Source organism: Hyposmocoma kahamanoa, unplaced genomic scaffold (assembly GCF_003589595.1).
Source record: "Hyposmocoma kahamanoa isolate Upper Pololo Valley unplaced genomic scaffold, ASM358959v1 117, whole genome shotgun sequence".
Classification (NCBI taxonomy): Eukaryota; Metazoa; Arthropoda; class Insecta; order Lepidoptera; family Cosmopterigidae; genus Hyposmocoma; species Hyposmocoma kahamanoa.
Genome location: NW_020653397.1, coordinates 537,375 through 559,329, shown reverse-complemented (window position 1 = coordinate 559,329; position 21,955 = coordinate 537,375). Strand labels below are relative to the sequence as shown.

The 21,955-nt window shown below is 35.1% G+C and overlaps 1 protein-coding gene across 1 annotated transcript; it reads right to left on the bottom strand.

Annotated features, from left to right (window-relative positions):
• Positions 1 to 9,932: 9,932 nt before the first annotated feature.
• LOC113239897 lies at positions 9,933 to 20,293 on the bottom strand. The gene is made up of 5 exons (XM_026477059.1): positions 18,649 to 20,293; positions 18,184 to 18,324; positions 16,437 to 16,554; positions 13,802 to 13,905; positions 9,933 to 10,647 (listed from the first exon to the last, which is right to left on the bottom strand). The coding sequence occupies exons 1-5, from the start codon at positions 20,291 to 20,293 to the stop codon at positions 10,043 to 10,045; spliced, it is 2,613 nt and encodes an 870-aa protein (XP_026332844.1). The 3' UTR covers positions 9,933 to 10,042.
• Positions 20,294 to 21,955: the final 1,662 nt, after the last annotated feature.

Sequence of the window (21,955 nt, the reverse complement as noted above, 5' to 3'; positions counted from 1 at the left end):
TGCTCATTTTTCAGGTAAAACGGAAAAACACAGTTCTTTTAAGCTGCCTGCACCTGTAGATAGAGATAAATTGAAAACGTAGAAAGAAAAACTAGATTTTATAAGAATAATAAGAAAATAATGTTTCTGGAGAACGATTGTGAATGTAAATTAAAAATATATAAATAAAAATTCGAAACCACCTGTGTACGAAATATATATTTTTGCAAAATTAATGACTGAACTAACTAACAACTATTGTGTAATTTTACATAAATATTATATTTTTTTTTTTGTAAATTGCAACAAATTGTTCAAAATGTTTCGGGGCGTGATGTGTCAGCAAAATGAGTTATAAACACCTAGGTAAAAGAATACACCGATGGCGCTACGACTAAAAAGTCGTTAAAAACCAAAGACAAAGCCTTGCAACAAGCACATAGAAGACTTCGTAAGGTCTGCTGGTTCGTTCCGTAGCTCAGTTGGGAGAGCGTTAGGCACGGTATGCTGAAGGCGCTGGTTCGAATCCAGCCAGATCGAAATAATTTTTCTTAGTGTTCAATTTTTGTATTAATAATTATAACAAAATACACATAATTCAAAACTTAGCTAAAAAAACTTACTTTGAAAATCAATCAACATAATTAAAACGTGTTACCCTCCCTATGCACGAGTTTATAAGTACAGATGACGTCAGAGAGTGACCATCCGTGTAAATTTACTTGGAAATAATTTATTAATGCCCGTACAAATAAACAGCGTCCTTAGTTTATTAAGCGTTAGTATTGGATGAGATGTCACTCAGATCTCAAGGAGCATTATAATTCATAATGTATTAATAGACTATAATACTTCTAAAATAAAATTATTATCTTGGTTGATGCCATCTCAAGCGACCAAAGACCTAATGATTGATTGGGATAATAACAATATCGAGCCGCAGCTTAAATATTAAATAAAGTTTATTAATTAATGAAATGTTGATTTGGCGTAATCAATGAATATTTTATTAATTTAAAGCCTTAAGTAAGATGTTAATATTAATTCTGCACTTGAGATGGATTTAGTAATGTGGGCCTAATTTTTAATATAAGAACAAATTCATTGCAGAAAGATTTTCCTATTCTTGTTGTGTTCTGTCTGTTATGTACGTATTTATTTAAATGCTCGCACATTACGTCTTTTTAAGCAGGGATGGACTATATTTTTGTGTGAATAAAACGGACTGTATGTACACTTCAATGTAAATAATGCTGTGTAATAATATTAATATTAATTAATTAAATTATTATATAGAAATCATGTTCCCTCTAATGTAAGTGTTGAGACATTCACATTTTATTTGTGTTAAAAAAACTTAGTTTTTTGGAGTGAAACTGTGAATAGAAAATTGAAAAATACTGTATAATAATTCTCCATGCTGACTTGAACATGTATTGGGTAGCTTTAACGGACGACACAGCTGTAAGAATTAAAAAATCTGGGTTTGTAATATACTTAAATTCTTACATAATAAATTAATTAGTCTTCTTTGGAAGGATACGAGGGTCTAATATACAATAAAGTACACTTGTAACGCATTCGTATAGTAAAGCACTAGGGTACATTCAATGAATGAAATTGGATTTTCGCGACAGGGCGCAGCGATGTTCCCTTTGGTGTCACAAAAAAAAAGTTCTACTACCATGCTATTACTGTTTGATATTAGTATTTTTGTTTATTGTCTCTAATTTTACGACTGAAGGGCTTGAATCGAAGGTCACGAAATAAATTTTTAGAAAAGTTAGCCAAGGTAGCAAGCCTTCGCTTCTTGCCCGTGGACCACCTGTCTGGTTCACCTGGGTAGACCACGAGCAATTGTTTCGAAACTAGCGGGATTCCCCTTTTACGTATAAAATAAAAATACCCAAAACTTATATTGGTGGTGGTCCACAGTTTGATGCTATTAGGTCAACGGCCATTTATTTTGAAATATTATTTTATAGAAAGAAAGGGCGCTATAATTCCACACGCAAGTTTCAATTACGTGTTCAAATTAAAACAAAAATAATCGTCATCCGTTAACGGTTTTTTTCAGTTTTTACAAATAGATATGGATCGTGTCAGCCGTACGAGTTGTTCGCAGCCCGTTTCGTGTCACATTCAGGTCCTTATTCGTGCTTTGAACCTACCCAAAACAATGTCAATGGCCCAATAGTAATAGATATTAAATTAGGTGCCTGAGCAAAGTATTTGTATTTTAACATGTAATATAGTGAGAAAATACGTAGAATATGTTATTTTATTAACCTAAAATTAAGCACGGAAATGCGGTATTTTTGTTATTGTAAAAATTGCAACATATCTGCGACAAAAGAAGATTTTTGTATAGTACAGCTTCTTAATAATTGACTAGTGTAATTTGAACTCTGATGTTTTTATTGTCTTGCAAAGTTATCTTTTTATTATTTAAACAAAGCCAGGGTTCAAATTAGATTTGTCGAAAACATCTGCATATACTTTAATATAGTGTAAAAATATATTAAAGTACTTGTAGTGTTTAAAAATTGTTAATTTGTTATGAAAATGCCAAAATCTGTAGTAAGCCTAGAGTAAATAATAAATAATAAAAAGTATTATTAACTGTAGCTGTTCCAAACAAAATGGCGGACAGGAGTGGTCAATTAATCAAGGCACAAAGCACCCACACCCTTTGCGACTGTCGAATCGTTAACAAGTTAGCACTGAATGTTCACTCAAATTGTAAGATAGTATTATTTTTTATTGGTTTTATTTTCTTATTGTTGGTTGTTTGATCCATGTTACACGTTAAAGGTTGACCTGATTAATATGAACCTACGCCATTAGCGGAATTTAAAAAAGAAATGTTTGTCCACATTTCAGAGACACCATTTCTGTGTCCTTATTTATATTTGTAAACCTTTGTAATATTCTATCTTGACTGTCAGCATCGACATGTAACAATTAACATGAACGTATAATTTAGAACACTCTCTGTTAACTGGTCTGGCGCTATTTCATAGTTCAAGATTTTTGTGTTGCTGCCTTGCGATTCGCCGGTCCCTGGATCGCTTTTTAACTTGAGCTTTTAAATATGTTGGTAAATTACGTCCCCGTAATATTTTTTAACCAATATCAAAGATATATTAACTATACCAAACTTATTATGCATTTTTCACTACTTTAGTCGATACTTCCTAACTTAATATTAAGTTTGTGATTGCTTAAGTTATCGTAGGACATATGTATATGTATGTCCTAGGTCCAGCTAGTGCAGTAGACTGTTGCTACCCTGAATACCAAACGATGAGTGATATTGTGTGTCTGAAGCTAATGGTGAATCGAACTTAATAATATTCAATTTGTTTGAAAATTGACGGTTCTAACATTTTTTTAGATCGGGGTAGAACATTAAAAGATCTGCCTTTTTTACAACTAAATTAAGTAGAGCTTACGAGTAACATCAGTTTACTTCAATTAGCATAAGTCCTAAGAGCTCAAGTTAAAATTGTTAGCCAAGTGCTTACAAACCGCTTGTGAAAGTCGAGATATGTTTTATAATTCAATTTGCGTATTGAATATAATAAGTACGAGCATTTCACCGAGTGAGATATTTATTTCCATACAAAGTTTAAGATCTCCGAATGAGCATGTGACAGCACAAGTGATTTCGTTTCGCACAGTTTATTGTTGAGTTCGGAATACTGGACAATAGAGGATTTTAATGGCGGTTTTTTGAACTTTTTAAAGAATCTTTATCTTACAAACTGACACGACATTACTTCGATACCTCACACGTAAGCAGTTGTAAAAAATCCTATTTTGTGACTTACAACATCTTACGTGGTAGGTATCGATTTAACGAAAATAACAAAAAGCAACAATTTTTTCTAAAGTATTCAAATATTCGGTATTTTTAAATTATTCCATTTATTTTATTTGGTTTCATGTAAAAGTACTGCTTAATTGAAAACAATATCACCATTTGAAAGTTCCCCTACACTACCGTAATTTAGATTTATTCTTCAAGGACTTGGTCAGGGGGCACTGCTGTGCGCTCGTCATGTAATGCAAAGGCTGCAGGTCTTGGTCAGCGGGCGGAGCTTCGTCATTGGTCAAAACTTTATTACCCAGTATTCAAACGCGACTTTATTATAAACGATTATAACGTAAATAACAATGTGAAATGGTTGGAGTGTTGAAAAGGACTATACAAACATTTGGAGTGCATTCATGTATGAACCGCGCGCGATACAATGTCGCTTCAATGTTAATATAAATAAATCTGATTGTAGTCAATTCACTGTGTTTTATTTCAAACCAACTTATTTGGGAACTGTTGATAAAATATGGACAGGTGGGGCAAGAGGAACACCGGGCGACGAGGTACTTGAAGACTTAAGGCTGCAAACTAGACGACAGCAGGCGGCGGCACGGTGGCTACAGCGATGTGGGTGACAGCTTGCGCGACTTGATCGAAATGTCTAAGTTTGTATATTATGCTGTTCTCGACGGCAGCGGCGCGGGTGGCGATATACGAGTGTCGCGCTCCAGTCGAACGGTGGTGGAATGCCCGTTCAAATAGTTTAATCTTCTTGGTGGGTTAGCAACAAGATGACACCGATCTATTTTTCGATCAATTAAATTTAGGAAATAAATGCAGCAGTTTTGGAAAGACCAATACGGAACAGTGAACATATCGACCATAAAAATAGGATTATTAATCAATAGATAGAGAAGAATAGAGACACTATTCGTTCATAATTAAAGTGTGATTCCAATTCTGGTTTGGTCAAACGTTTCCACAACCAGTCTTGCATTATCATAGGATGTCTTTGGTCTTCGTAACTTCGGAATTTAGCACTCAGTCGATAAACAGACAAACAAATTGGTATAAACGATTTTTAAGAGATGTCTCTACGACTCTCGAAATCCAAAAAAATTGATAATTTGTGACTTCAGAACACAGTATACATGGTACCTTTATAAGAAATACAATGTGCTGTTCCTCTTAGGCTCATTTTATATTGCAGCGGAATGGAATGGGAGCGAATTTTTGTAACGATATTGTATGTACATAACATAATGAACTTTATGGTCAATTGTGTAACGTTGAAATTGAATACGAGCCAAAATCTCCCGCGGAACTGTCGTGCATACTCGATCTATGCATGCTCTACCTTTTGGGGGAAGAGAAACGTTAACACAACTAGCACATTTTTGGCAAATACATCGTATTAAAATAAAATAAACGTGTAAAACTAAACAAAGGCAAGTTTGGTGTAGGTACTTCAAATATTTTTACGCTTTTAGTTCTTCCTAGAGCTCTCTGACCGTATTCGAGATTTTCATCCTCAACACTACTTTCTTTGAGTATTGCATTCCTTGCCAAGAGGTACATTCGTCGCACTTTAGCTTATTCTATATTGCAGCGGAACGGTATGAAAGCGCATTTTAAACTTTTATGTTACGTACAAACTAGAGACGAGCCAAAATATAGGTCGCACGTCTTCCGGAGAATTCTAGCGATTTAATTCCGCCTTCCTATTTCCATCGGGGGGACTAGACGTAGGTTGGGGATCCACCCGTGTTGTGGATATTACAAGGATTCATATGAAGCTTTTTGCTTTCACATTTATATGGTCAACGGCTATGTACTGGAATTCCGTTCTTGCAGACTTATCTAAGCGCAGGCCACACCGCGAACGAAGCTGGCTAACTTAGCTTAGCTCACGTAGTTGCATGCCATGCCAAGCTAAGAAAATACGTACCTAAGTGGTGACTACGGGCGGCACAAACGACATATTTTATATAGCTTAACGGGATCGTTGGGTTAGTTAGCTTAGTTCGCGGTGTGAACCGAAGTATGAATGAATGGGCCTTTTCAAGGCGAGAGTGAACAGGCATTACTCTCTTTCCATCAAGAGGTCAAATGCGCACGTATTTTTTTAATAAATAAAGCAATCTCGGGAACACTCGCAACTACCGTATCGTATCTATAGTTTGTACGTTGCACAATTGACACAAATTTATTTTTGTTATGTACAATTTCGTTACATAAAAATCGCTTCCATTCCGTTCCACACACTGGTACATTTCAGTCTTAAGTCGTACATCATGCATAGGCAAACGGGAAACACTGGAGAATGTGACGACCTCAGTGCTGCCGCCGTAAGTTGAAAGGGCGGGTTCAGTACTATTTTAAAACCGAGATAATAATCTACAAAGAGATGAAATTGAAAAAAATCTACTTTTCTATTGCGATAACTTCATACCTTATCCACTTTATCGGCCTTTTTTACTAATCTCGGAAATATACACATTTAAAAAAAGAAAGTCACGTGCGCCCTTTCAACTAACGGCGGCAGAGTGATTCAACGGTTGGATCTATGGGCTCCCTTAGGACCAATTTGGGATTTTTTTCTAAATCGGTTATGGTCTGGGCGTACCGTGCACTACAGTATACCCCGCAATGCATTCCTTTGCTCTGGTATTCATTAGTACACGGATTTGTCGTATTTGAGGCCCTTATAGTGGTTTGGGCACATTATTACATGATGCTCATGGTGTATGTGATACAAGATTGAAAACTTGGCCTATGCACTGTCGTGCATTTACAATATTTATCTATCATCGTCAGTTGGTAGAGTATTTGTCGTTTATGTTTGTTTGTATTTACTAGAATGGGTTGAGAATAAAACCAATATAAAAAAATTAAAAGCGTTTTATTATATTTGAGAATAGCTAATGTTACATGATTAATACCTAACTAAAAATGGCACAAAATACTTCAAAAATAAAGTGCCTCCTTAAGGGACCAGTAACAATACTGTTGAAACTAACTTACTATAGAAATTTCGTAACTACGCTAACAATACATTATTGCAAAATAGATGTATAACAAAACTGTACAACACAGCAAAGTAAAAAGTGCAAATTGTTCACATTGTTTTTCTCCTGGAAAGTTCGAGACATCGGAAGGGTATCTCCAAGAATACGTAATTAAATGTTAAGTAACGGGAAACATGATTAAAAGACTTCGTGGTTTTTGCCAAACTTGGCTTGAGTAAATGTAGCAAAAACTACGCAGGCGCTATTCGTGACGTCTGCGGTTTAACTTTTTGATGTCATCAAATAATAAATCTTCTTTTATGGGTATTTTGGAAGTGATATAAGATTAAACTCGATACAATCATCTCGGAAATATTCACCAATTATTGGTAATTTCTTTCTTATTTAATAAAACAAAGACATCAGAAAGTTTGGTTCTAAATGCATTTATTACCGGTCGTTCCATGTATTCAGTTTCATGTGAAACTACTGCAACCTAAAAATCCATACACAAAGCAACGCAGTCCATATGGGGATCGCGTTTCTAAATATTGCTTATAAAAGACAAAACACTTCCCTTACTAGCTTAAATATGCAATATTATTATTAAGATTTAAGTTTTAATTCAATTTTATCCCAAAATGTTAGTTTCATTTGTAAGTTAGCTTGTGCGTTGAGAGCGAGAGTTGAAGAGCGAAGCCACGCGGGCGTTGCGTCAGCGTTGCGTTGTCGCATCGCAACACCTCTCCCCGCTTCGTTTCCTGCCCCTTGTTCGATTTGCACGCGTTCCGTCACTGCGCGAAGTTTCGACGTACCGTGGGCATGTCGTTCTGATTTACATGTAGTAACAACGCAGTTGCGTCAACGCAACGCCCGTGTGGCATCTCCGCAACGCCATAATTAACGTGCTAGTGCCATAATCGGGCGTTGTATTTTTACGCTTTTTCACTCGTCAGGACATAACCAAACAACGCATGCGTAATTTAAACTAGTTTTATCCCATAAAGAAACGAATATTAAATATATTTTTTAAAACTAAAGTTAGAATTTGTTAGAAAGATCACTTATATTAAATTCCTTCTATGGAAATGGATTATTTAAACATACTTGTTAACAAATCGAGGTTCATTTGTTTATTTTTTAGTAAATTATCGTTTTATTGTACAATTATATGAGGTCCAAAGTACATTGTAAATGTTCAATGGTTCATATATACTCGACCTTAATTAATGTAATAGTTGCGAGTAGTTTTTCGCAATTTCAGAGCGGTTTCCATGAACAATTCTGGTCTAGTGAACGAATTTGGACCTTATATTCTAAAATAATACAACTTAAGAATAGTTTACAAAGGCGTGCTAGGATATTTTGTACTCATTTCTAAAATTATTGTTTGTTATTTACAAATATTTTAAGATGATTTAAAAACAAAAAACGCTTTAGCACCGCGCATGTACCAAAAGTAAGTTTTATATAGGGTAGCTTCGATGAAACGGATAACTGTGTTATTATACGGCCCTCTGCTGGGCACGGCTTTCCTGTGTCACAGCACACACCTCGCGTGCAGAGCTACTTGCATCCGGCAACTTCCATTACTCCACTGCGGTGCGGAACTAATGGTTGTAAACTGCACAGTACTTGTTTTATAAAGTGAGTTATACATTACAAGTCCTTCCGAAGGAACGGACTGTTTTTTTTACTAGCAGAAAAATTGTGATCGTTGCACACCGAGTGACTAATTATGGAGTAATGTCCAGGAAACTTTTGTCTTACTCTTTATTTGAGTGCATACGTCCGTTTTTTAACCCGGCGCATTGTCAACTCTTTGTTTAAATAAGGTTAAAACCCATCACTAAGCCCGTAATCGAGGGCAATAACTATTAACATCTAAATATGTGTTGTAAATGGAGTTTTGTGCCTTTCTATTAAATCGATTCGCTTGATAATCGAATTGAAATAAATCGAAACAAAAAATCGTTGGATTGTATGCACTTGAATCGATCTTAATAAAAATCGAAGTGTAATGTGCATTCTTAGTAGTAAGAATCCACAACTAAAAAAGATTTTTTACATCGAAATTTCCATAAGTATGGAATTAACTAAAAAAAATACTATTTCGGGACAGAAATGGGTTAAAACTCTTTGTGTAAACCTGGGCGGGTTGATTGGGTTGTAATCCAAAGCCCATCTTTGCTTGTGTGGAAATTATTTTACGAGAGTGTTTTATAACAGAGCGTGTAGGTACAACGTAATGTCAAATAAAAAGCTTTTAGTTAAAGCACGATGCCAAAGCGAGTTGCTATAAAAAAAATCGACCTCAAAACTATGCTTGTCCATTTTCGGTGTATTTGTTGCCGTGGCCTCCTCAATGATAATAAACACAGATGGAAGCCTGGTCAAAACTAATCGTATGAGCCTAAACACGATGCAGCTGTTATACACTGGCGATGGGCGAGTCAAGTTATTTAACTCGAGTCACTCCCACAATGAGTCAACTCGAGTTACTTTCTTATGAACTCGAGCTAGCTAAGTTCGGTACCCGCCCCGCCGAGCCGAATACTACAGTCGGTTCGGTGACCTTCGGAACACGCTCGAGTCGCGGTCGGTATCTCTGCGAGACACCGAGTCGAGTCAACTCGAGCAACCAAAAAAATACAACTCGTCCTATCGCCATTATACATTGTTGAGGAGTTCCTCTCATCTGTCTGCTATTTCCATCATGATCATCATTTTATTTTTATTGCTTTTCATTAACTGCCTCCGTGGCCGAACCATGCCGAACTGCCACGCAGAGGCCCAGGTTCGATTTCCGGGTCGGGAGAAATATTTGTATGGCCTACATTTATTTCTCTCGTGAGTTTGGGTGTAATTTGTGGTTGTCTATGTGTGTGTCCATGGCACCCGCGACACAGCGTTTCCCTAGTGCGGGACTGTGTTGAGTGTGCGCGTTATTATTATTATTATTGGTTTGATTAAGAATTGGTAGTGGGTGAAACTCAATACTCCGGAATCATCCCCTAATTAAAAACTAATACTGATATGAATAATCATCGGAAACTGTTCACAAATACCGGACTAATCGCGTAACAAACACACAAAAAAAATATGCTCGAATTGAGGACCTTCTCTTTTTTTGAAGTCGGTTAAAAATTAAACCAGTTATTTACCGAATAAGGTTAGTGTTCGTAGTTGAAAACCAGATTAATTAAAATCATACTTATGTCTACTAATGTATTCAATCCAAATTCCGCATTTTCATTTGCAGTTCAAACCTCCTATTAGTCCTAACCCCTTTTATAACCGTCCGATTCTCGTTTCTCTTCGAATCTCGCCTGTTAGAAAGAGATGAGAAAGATTTCTCTCTCATTACGGTTTGTTTGGCAACAGCTCGTCGGCTTATCGTTCCGCCGTTTAAAGATGGTTGTGTCAATTGCCTCGTCAAACCATTAAACTTTTCCTTGTTAGTTAAAGTATTGGGTTTTTCCTTTTCACTTGTCAAACTCTTTGTTTTTTCCATTTGTATTAATAAACCAACGGTTTTTTCTTTAGCAGTTTTGGTTTTCGTGATACTGAACGGGTTTGCATCGCAGTTCATTCTGAAACCAAACCGAGTGAAGCCGGGACGTAAAGAATCGAGAGTGGGTAGTGGCTCCGGGTTTGTTGCCTGTTTGGTTTCAGTCTCCTTTAAGAGTTCTTTTGTTTTCAGTGAAGTACCTTTTGGTTCCGTAGAAGTACCATTTGGCTCGGTAGAGGTACCTTTTGGTACCGCAGTGGTACGCTTTGGTTCCGTAGAGTTACTTTTTAGTTTTGTAGAAGTGATTTTAAGTTCCGTGGAAGTACCTGAAAAGTAAATTATTTTTTAATATTGTTAATAGATTATGATGCCAAATTCTGTCGTGAATGAATTAAAATTACCAACCAATCTTTGCGTTCGTAACGGCTCTACTAATGGGACATTGTATAATAGACTTCTGTATTAAATGTTAATGTTTATTAATCTCCTAAGGTCTCGGATGCTAATTTTAGAGATATACCATGGTTTAGTAGTAGTTACAGTATGGACGCAGAATTTAATCACTCTCTTGTGAAAATTACCCAAATTTACAACACATTTATTGATTTATTTATTGTATAGGAAAGCCAACATGATGGTTTACAACAATAGCAAATGTAGAATACTTGACAAAATTTAAAGGATATACACCATACTTATTGGCTAACACAGAAAGCTGTACAGATTCAGGGATATATGAAAAATAATTATTCTATTACTCTTCATAATTATAATCTCTACTTTCTTTATAGTTAAAAAGAAAAAGTAAAAACAATATAATCCCTACATTAGAATGAGAATACAAATAAACGGTATGGTACAAAACAGATCATACAGAATTTTGAATAAAAAAAAATTTAATTTGATTTTTAAAGATAGCTAGCGTAAATTTATTTATTTAATTTATTTATTCACTCTCACATAAGGAAGATTGTACATTATAATTATATGTTAAACAAGACTTACTAATGACTAATTTTATTAATTTATGGCAAGAAGGCAGTATGACTAGTGACCGCGTAGTGAAGTTTCGAAAACCAGTCAATTGACCGATCTTGCACTCAATCGGCGTCGAGCAAAGAGACGATTTTGACATTTGTACAATTGAGACATTTTAAGAAAAATCCCGTCGTGTTTATTTATAAAATTCATTTGCCATATTAAAGTATAAAAAACACAAGGAATCACATGCCAGGCGTAAGTTGGCAAAAAGATTAACATTATTGCTATATTTTATTTATTTTTCTGTTTATTTTAATAAATACCAGCTATTTGAAGATTGAGATAGCAAATTATTTCTGTAGCGAAATTAATTTTTTATTTTTATTTTAATTTTAATTTTTTATTTTTATTTTTTTTTTACAAATTATTTCTGTTATTTCTGTTGCGGATACCAGCCCGTTGCACCAAGTACCAAGTACCAAGTTCTGTAGCGAGTGCGATAAGGACGCATGAACTCCAGACATAGATTATAAGTGCAGGTCCGTGCATTGTAAGCCGCAAAATCATCAATATGGTAGATGACTGGACTATAATATTTTTTTTATTTGATTTGATCAAAATACCAAATAATGTTAGTGTTTGATAGCGAAAGAACAATTTCATTTGTGGCGATCTTTATGAAAGGTCTATATCCAGCTGTGGACGTCTTTCGGCTGAAGTGACACAACAAACAAATCTATTTAGCATTGTTCCAAGGTAAGATGATTCTATTTGACTTATAAATATTTTTCATATGTGTCTAATAACAAAATATGTTGTTGTTGATGTTTTTCTTCTCATCTACTTTTCGGAATGTTCATTCTATTCAACAAAAATCATAATCATCTATCATCTTGCAAGTGACGCGCGATTTTTTCAAAAAGAAAAAAAAAATGATTTTATGGACTTAAAATCGCATTCGTCTGTGAACTGGCAACTGGTATTATATCAATTTTGACAACTTGATATTGACTTACAGGTGAAGAAAAAAATATGTAGTGTATGTGTAATAAAAATATTAAAAAAGTACGTATTTTTGTTTAATAAACCAGATGCTATATAAATGAGGCAAACAATTTTTTTTTGTCAAATGTAAAGTCAATGTAAAGTAGTCAAAGTTGAGGTTGCTAGTTCACAGTCGATATACTCTAAAAAGCCCAATAAAGTTGGTTGTTTTTCGAAAAAAAAATGTTTCATTTTCAATTCAACGTTGGTCAAATATTACTACATGAGTGTATTTACATAAATTACATATAATAACTCATATTACAAAATCATACGAATATTATACTTATTTCTATTGTCACGCGTCGATAAGCCTCTATAGGAATTATTATGATCAACGGAAATCAACCATTTGTTTGTAAAAAAATGAAGTACATTTAAAAAAGTCGAACTGTGAAAACTCTTAGAACTAAAATCATATAAACTATGCTTATCACACGGTTTGATTTGAAAAGTTCTTAGCTACTCCAAGTATAGGTGATTTAAGAAGGGTTGATGTAAATTAGTGCATCCGTAACATGTTGTGCAACAGCAATGTTATCGCTTTAGTGTAACTGACAAATTCTTCCCGTTATTAACATCTGTCAGTTTTTGTCAGTTTGTTCAATTTGAATAATGTGTAGAGACGGTAACTTCGATCTTTTATGGATTATTTTAAGCGCCATCTATTCGCGCCTGGACCAATTGAGATCATGTAAAGAAAAGAATGCTTGTGTGCAGTACTTCTTTTGTATCCTAGTTTTATTGAATAGTATATTTACAAAATTATACTGTTTATAAATTACTTCATTATGCAATTATTTCACCAATTACGTACTAATTACCGTTGTTTCTTACATTTTCTAATTACGTTCAAGGGAAAAACTGAACTCGACAAAATTTGATTATGTAATTTGTGAATGTTTTGTATAGTAAGGTTAACCATTCTTTATCGACAGAAGAACTTTTAACACCATGTAATAAGAGCGGAAACGCTAGACGCGATACTTACGTCTTTTACGCTTTTATTGCATGAATTTTTTTTTTAAATAATATCAACGACGGGACGAACAAGTCGTGGGCCTGATGGCAAGCGCCACGCCTTCCATTACAGTTACAGTGCCACTCAGAGCTTTAAATCGCAATAATCTAAGGGGCACTGACCCTGCGTCAGTCGCCCTGAGACATAAGTTGACAAGTCCCATGTGCCTGTAATTTCACCAGCACCGTTACCCTTCCAAACCGGAAAGCAGTAATGCTCATACTACTGCTTGGCGGCAGAAATAGGCGTCTGAATGTGATCTGATATAAATCTGAGTGTGATGTCTTAAACAACAACATTAAGTAATCCAATTGGAAAATTAATGCATTTAAGATTACTTACACTTACGTACTAGTACGTACTGTAAACATCGGCTGGTTGACCGACGCGGGGGTGTTCGTCGCTCAGATAAAGGGTATGTGGCAGAAGCGTACCTGCGGGGCTGCTCCCGTCGAGGACGGCCACGCCTCCGGTGGGCGTCAGGAGCTGCCGCGCGCGCCGCGCCTTGCGCAGCTGGCACTCGTCCAGGGACTCCATCCTGCAGACCAATCGCCACCGCCGAGCGTAAGCAACACTACGCCGTTCCTCCGTTAATCGGACATCGGACGTCCTGGGGCTACCACAACCTCTTAAAACAATATTACTTTAACCTTAGATTGACTTTTCGTACCATGACGCGCTTAAAGTAAACTTATATTTTATTAAGCTTATGTTTCATTGGCAGCTTTGTGACTATTCATTCGCTCAGTTCGTACTATGGCGCGACTTGACATTAAAGTAATATTGTTCTTATGTCAAATTTACCAATCTTAAAATAGTTACACGGATGCAATGGAGGCAATATTATTGTCTAAATGTTGATTTGTAACGATTAAAAGTTAAGTTGAACTTATTTATTTACATATATCTCTTCAATATTTTGTTTATTTTTTTATTCAATATTACATAGGAAATAAATGTTAATTTCGTAAAATTACGACAGCATCATCTATATGCTCCTTGGGCGACACTAACAGTTGACACTGGACTGTAATTCCGAATTCACAACGTGACAATCAAGTCTCAGCTTATTTTATTGATTTTTCTTCATGAAAATGCGGAAAAATAATTGAAAACAACGTAATTTTGATAGATTTCATTATAACATACTTATCGTTTTTTGGCAGTTAAAATTCTCTGAATATAATAATTTTAAATACTTTTAACATCATACTACAATGGGACGATTCGAAACATGAAAAAAAGAAAGAGATGGCATTATACAGTCCATATAACGTTATTTATTTCCTATTTTTAGTGAGGAATAGACAATATTGGGAAATCATTCGTTCTTTCAGTCATTTTAGCAATAACACATTACTTGGTTGATAGGTTTGTCATGGTACGAATACGAGTAATATTATAATAAGCTTGCTATAAGCTTACATTGAAATAAGATTGTTTTTAAAAGGTTATGGTAGGCCCCTGGTGTTGAAGCTACGATTGGCGCTTAAACAAAACTGTGAACTCCTACAGGGAGTCACAACACGGCTCGGTACCGGTATAAAAAATACATGTATTACTAGCATTTCCCATTTCGATACCCGAATACCGGAACCTAAATGTTACAGAATTTAAAAAGCCATGAAACAAAAGTTGTTCTTTATGATGTTAGTAAGTGCAAGGAATGGCTTATTTTGCAACAGAAATCGTCATGTTACTGGTTGGTTACGGAATGGTAGTCCGTAGTTGTCTGGTAACAGTCATTTGTACCCTTTGTCGTCCTGATTAGATTTGTTTGTTTTCGCTTGATGTGTGTATTATTATCACTCGTAACCAGTAAATTAGATTAAGGATGTTTGTTTTATTGTAGGCCTTTTGTTCAAAATTTTGTTCCAACAGATAACACAGGCGGAGACTGAAAAACAGCACGATGCTGAAGCTTCGTCCTTTTATCACTTATAGCTCATAATTCGTTAGTACATAATATCGTGCAATTTTCTGTATGTTTTGTTTTTTTATTTTTATAATATCAAGTGATAGGACGAACAAGTCATGCGCCTGATGGTAAGCAACACGCCTGTCATTAACAGTTGCAGTGCCACAGAGCTTTAAATCGCAAACATCTGAGGGGCACTGCCACTGCGCACGTCACTATGAGACGTAAGTTGACAAGTCACATGTATATATAGTCAATTTCACCAGCACCCTTATCTTTCAAAACCGGAACACAGCAATGGTGACATTACTGCTTGGCGACAGAAGTAAGATGGCAGTGCTTCACTGGACAAACTATTTCACAAGCTCTACTGCTATTAAAATAAATGTGTGTGTGTGTGTGTGGTTGATGAATAAAGTCCTATTTAATTTAATTTTAAAAGTCCTGCAAGTTTGTAAGTATTTTAAAAATAACCCAGTATAATGGCGGATAATTGATAATTAACTGATACCATGAGGTAAGCGAAACCATTGACCACCATATAAGATAATTTATACCGGTAGTACTTATTTCAAATACAGGTACTGCAGCAAGTTTAGTGGCACCAGTTCCGGATAATACCGATATTCCAAACCCTGGTCACAAGAAGTTACGCATATTTTTAACTAGTGATTGCACAGAAAACAAACACTTCACGGCAAACTAAATTTAAAATTTGTTTTGCATTAATTTTAATGTTCTTTGGTATCATGGCTGCTATCACCGCGGTCGAATAATTTTATTACGCTCTAAATATGGAACCGGAAATAATCCGATAACAAATAGCCGCAATTTAGCCTTTAAATAGTTTAGATACAGTTCTTAGGTTTTCACAATTGTTACAACAAATATACGCGAGTATCCGAGAAAATAGTTTTATTTCCAATATCTATTTTTATTGAATATCATGTATTTTACTATGATGATATTCATATACTTTTATGTGAAAATACTTCACTAGCTTTTTATAATTATTGATACACATATCAGAGAAACACAAAGAAAAAAAATATTGAGTCTGACTTGAATCCAACCAGTAGAACCATGGATGATTATGTATGTCTACAAAACTATCATGGTAACTGGGGCCTATTAAGAGTCCCTATACAAACCTGTCGAATTGCTTCCGGTGTAGCGCCGCGAAGTTGGGCAGCTTGGTGCGTTTCACGTCGGACCTGGTCTTCGACGGCGTAACCGGTTTCCTCGCCGGCGTCGACTCCGCTAGCTTCGCTGGAGACGTGCAAAACATGATAAATCTGTCAGTTAATTAATTCAATTATAATAAATAACCACTATAATTGTCACCAAGTTAGCCATTAAGATTTAAGTTTCACTTGCCATTGGACCTTAAAATATTATTATTATATTGGTTAATAATTATATCTCTTTTGTAAAAAAAAAACCGACATCATTATGTTCGTGGAAATAAATCTATTTGCAAAGTTTTATTGCAATCGGTTACCGAAAAGTGCGCGACACCGGATTTATCCCCTAATTTGCCACCCTTAGAGGTGGAATATTTTCGTTGTGTAACAAACACACAAAAAAAAATTCGAATAGAGAACCTCCTCCTTATTTGACGTCGGTTAAAAATAAACAGAAGCCACTGTAGACAAAATGTAACACTAATAATTTGTACAAAAAAAGTTACTTTATTTTATATTATTTTTTTACTACTGTTTTTTGTTACCTTACCCAACTTTGTTGGAAAATTATAAGATTTAGTCAGTAAGAGTTTAGGTAGAAGCTTTTATAAGGGTAGGCTAAACCGTTAAGCACTATACGCGTTGTTGCTCTAGAATACCTCTGGGACACTTGAACAGTTACACTCCCGACAAATCCCTTTCAGCATTTATTTACTTATTTAATACATACAGCTATCCATGGCATCCTCCGCATCAGTCTTTTCATACAGGCCTTTTCTTGTTATATTAGACATGGCTTTTTTAGCCGATTTAAAAAAGGAGAAGGTTCTTAATTCGACCGTATTTTTGTACCGTATTTTTGACCGTAGTTTACTGATTTTGATGATTCTTTTTTTTTGTTGAAGGGTACCTCAGTTTGTTCCCATTTAAATTTGAAGGCAATATTCCACCTGCAATGGTGAACTTGGTCACGAATCCGGTTTCACGCACTTTCTGGTAATCGATTCCAATAAAACTTGGCAAAAATATGTGATTCCACGAACTTTCGAGGTCAGTTTTTTTATAAAAAAGTTATTTTAAAGTCAAAGTATTTGAGATATGATGGATTACCCTTTACTCATATCACCTATATGCTGTTATTTATGTTATGTAGTCAAACACAGAAGGAAAACGTCCAGAATAATATTGACGCTATCTATCACCCTGTATGTGTTGTTCCAAATTTATTTCTCGTGCGATATGAACGGAGAGAAGTGTCATGTTTGGTATTGCTCTTGACTGTACCATTTTCCATGCTTCATGTGGTCTGAGATGGGTACTGACAAAAATTAATTTGTATGTAAAGTGATAATCTTGCAGTCTATAATCGGTCGACAGACGTGTCTTGCTGTTCTCGATTGCGAATGTCATTGACGGACAAGTGTTCCATATCATAATGTGCTCATATGAGAAATATTTTATTGTGATAAATATTTATTGTTGCGTTGCCAAAGCTACGCCTTTTATTCCACATTTCTGAACACCATTATTAACGTTTGACAGAAACAATGTTTAGTTAGTTATTTGGATTTTATTATTTTTAATCTTGTAAGCTAGTGTTGTCGATACCCCTTTTAATGTTGAATGAAAATAAAAGGAGAATGGTACTCTGGTACAGGGTACATAGTGTTAATAATATCACTATGCAATCTTGTTCGATGAAACACAGGCTTACCAGAAGCACTGGACGTCCTAGGTCTGGAGAGACGGTCGACGGAGTGCTGCAGCCCATCAGCGAGGCGTTTGCGCTTGGCGCGCGAATCCTGCGCGTCATCTTGGGTGAGGGACCGCTTGCGCGTCGTTGGACGGACGGGCTCTGAAAATAAACATATATTATTAATAGGGTGTGGTAAGTATCATTCACTGTCTGTAAACTTTCTTACTAAGTTTTCAAAAGTCTTATCTTCTATTTATAGACAATAAATTGCAGTCTTAATCAGAGGAAACTTAGCGAGGATTTTTTTTTTCCATTATCTAAAAACAATAATTGTTAACGTCAAGGCATCAGCAACCGTTATGTCCCGTCAAATAATTAAATAAGCAAAAAGAAAAACAGATATTCGAGCAACATGTGATTACGTCACTCTGATGCTGCTGGCTTCACAAGCATATAATGAAATGAAAGATGAGCAATGCTTACCATTTTCCTCAAAACGGAAACTCTTATTAGATCCTTTCAGGCTGGACTTAATGATCTTCTTCTTTTGCTGCGTCATCACACCAGGATTGTTCACCGGACTGCAAAACATTACCCGTGTCTGTCTCGGCATCTGTTCGGCCAGAGATGACAGTCTAGTCTGTTTTTCAATTGACCTGGTCACATTTAGGAGACTTTTTTTCTCCTTTTGTGAACTTTGGGACGTTTGAGAAACACGGTATGGTGTGAAACCTGGTGATGGCAAAGACATTCTCTTTGTAGGAGTTCTTTCTGAAGATATTTTTGGTTTTGGTGATGTTGTTACTTCTGGTCCCTCTTTTGTGAATGTACCCTCACGTTTGATTGGTGTTACCGATTGCAGGCCTTCATGGACATTTTTATCGGGTGTTTTTGTTTTGTTAGACACGTTAAGCAGTTCTGAATGTTTTGATTCATCTATACTACTTTCAATCAGTACTGGAGTTGTGTTTATTATGTTTTCTGTCTTGGAATCGTCACTTGTAATGCTAACACGGGAATTGTCCGATTTATCAAATGTTACATTAACAGTACTGTCGGAAGAGATAAGTGAAGATTTTGGTGAAGTCTCTTCAATTTTGTCATATGTTGAGTTTAGTTTTATTTCTTTATCACAAGTAGTGTTTTTCATATTATTTTTGGTGACAATAACTTCTTTCACAATATTATCTATCACATTGCTGTTACGTAGGGAGCGTCTAGTTTTTGGTTCTGTCTCAAATGTAGTGTAAAGTTTGTTGGGATTTTCAATATCCATAGAATCCACTTTATCAAACTTAGAGATTTGAACTTTCACAGGAGTTATAGGGCAATCAATTTTGTCAGATGTAGAACTTTTTAAACTTGACTTTCTTGCTTCTGAAGGAATGTGATTCTTGTCAAAAGTTAAATTTTTTATGCTCAATTTTCTTGGTGTTCCAGAAGCGGTAGTAATATCAGTTTTGTCAAATGTGGAATTTTTAACACTCGATTTTTTTTTGCTCTTGCTGTCTTTTTCAAATGTAGTATTCAAGGGCGTGTCTACAGGGACTTCTATTTCAAATGTTGTGTTAACTTTCTGGTTTTCTGATGATTTACCAATAATAATTCCTGGATCTTTGATGTGTTCTTTTAGAGGGCTGCCAGCAGCGCTGTGAAATGAGTCTATAGAAATATTACTTTTGTTTACGTCTGTTTTAGTGAGTTTTGCGCTTGAATTTGAGTGCTTCTTTGTTTTGTTTGACTTTTTGGACGATTTTTCTGTCACTACAGCTTCTGTATCATTCTCATTTAAGCTTTCAGTATGACTTCTTTTCTTTTTCTTACTTTTCTTATTTTTCTTTTTGTCTGGAGCGCCTGTAATATCTTGGTCCCCAACAGAAACATCTTCAGGATTATTTTCAGCCAATTTCCGCGTCTGTCTTGTAACTCTGTTAGGTTTCTTTGTATCTATAACAATATCTTCAAACTCAGCATTTTGAATGTTGATATTTTGCTCCTTAAGAGTATTTCGACGTGTTTTTTTAGTGCTCCTGGCATCATTAAGCCTTGCATCACCTACATGCTCGTCGTCTGTAGGGTAAGAAACGTAGTTTTCACGTTTTGCCGGCTTCGGCATAGTCACGTCCATTTGGTCATTTATTTCCCTTAAACGTTTGCTACGAGTCTTTCTTACGCTTTTAGTGATGAGGTCTGGCTCAAATGTCACAGTATCATCGTGAAATGAATTGTGAATACCTGAAAATGCAAGGGTTTCACACAGTTACAACACTATAAATATTTTTAATATCTTGCAGAGTACAAGGCAATTTATATTATACTTACGTCTTCCAGAACGTGTAGACATTTTAAAATGAAGTTATAAGTTATCAACTCAATACTTCAGAACTCACTGTTTACAATTACAACACAACTGAACACAACATTATTCGTATTTTCCGTTTAACGTTTAAATTTGAAACTTGCGTTTGACTTGACAGTTGCTCAGTCAGTCTTTTGAATTAATGCATAAGTGTGACAGAATGTCGATATCTTTTGTTTCTTTTACTCGACGCGTTTTAAGAAAATTCTTTACACGCCACGATGTGTATAGAAATTAAATAAAGTATTTACTACTGAAAAAAGAACAAAAATAATATTTTTGACGTGTAAAAATTGAAGTACATTGAATGTATGTAATATAGTACACACATAAAGATAGTTTGTAAATCTTTGTGTATTTTTTTTATTTCGTCGCGTTGACGCTATAATATCCATTGCGTATAAAGAATCAAAACCATAGACTACCCAATCAAGATTCCATAAACTATATTCCCCGTTTAGTGCTTGAAATGAAAGTGTGTACGGAGCAGTTGTGAATATCTGTTACTCTGTTTTATAGAACAGAACCCGACTACGATGATGGCAAGTAGAAACGTTTGTTTTCTATAGATTGAAAGGTTGAGAAATATCAATATAAAAACCCATTGTAAGCAGCGAAAAAGTTACAGATTATAAATAAAAGTAAAACATTTAGTTATATAATTTCATCAGAATAATAAACCGCAATAAAATAAAATGTAAATTTAAATAATATATAATTGCATTAGAGTACGAAAATCAAAGGTTTAGCAAGAGTAAACCTTACACGGAATGCGTTTATTGAAGTTTCCTTTTGTTAAAATAAAAGATTAAACAAACCAAAAGAATCAAGAGCTGATATCATACGTTACATACAACAAACGTGCGTTTCCGTCGTTTTTAAATCCTAAGAATTCACTGGGAATATGTTGGGTGACACACGCGCTGAAATGCTACAAAACGCCCATGAAGATATGGCTGAGCTGTAATTCTCAGCTTTAGAAAGATTTAGAAAATCCTTTTCATTGTTGGTAATTCAATAAAAATAGCTTTGTTTCTTAACACTTAATGATGGCTTCTGAAAGGTTATAATTATAAACTTGTCTGTCACTTTTACGTTAATAATAACGTATGTGTCTATTTAATTTATGTTTCAATTTTACAATAAAAGCTCCAGTTTCATTCCAGTACTCCTATATCTTTCACAAATTACATCTTTCTTTAAAATATATCGACGCTCAAGCAGTAACAAAAAAATTTACTAACTAGCTAACTCCACCAATACAACTCTTTTCAAGTAGATCTCTACTACTAGATTAACTCCTATATTCACATAGCACGCTAAATGCTAAATTTGTATAGCGCGCTATTTAAAGTGCTAAAATTATAATTTTTAGCAGCTCAAGGTCGTGTGATAATGTAACGAATGGAGAGAAACGTAAAATAGTTATAG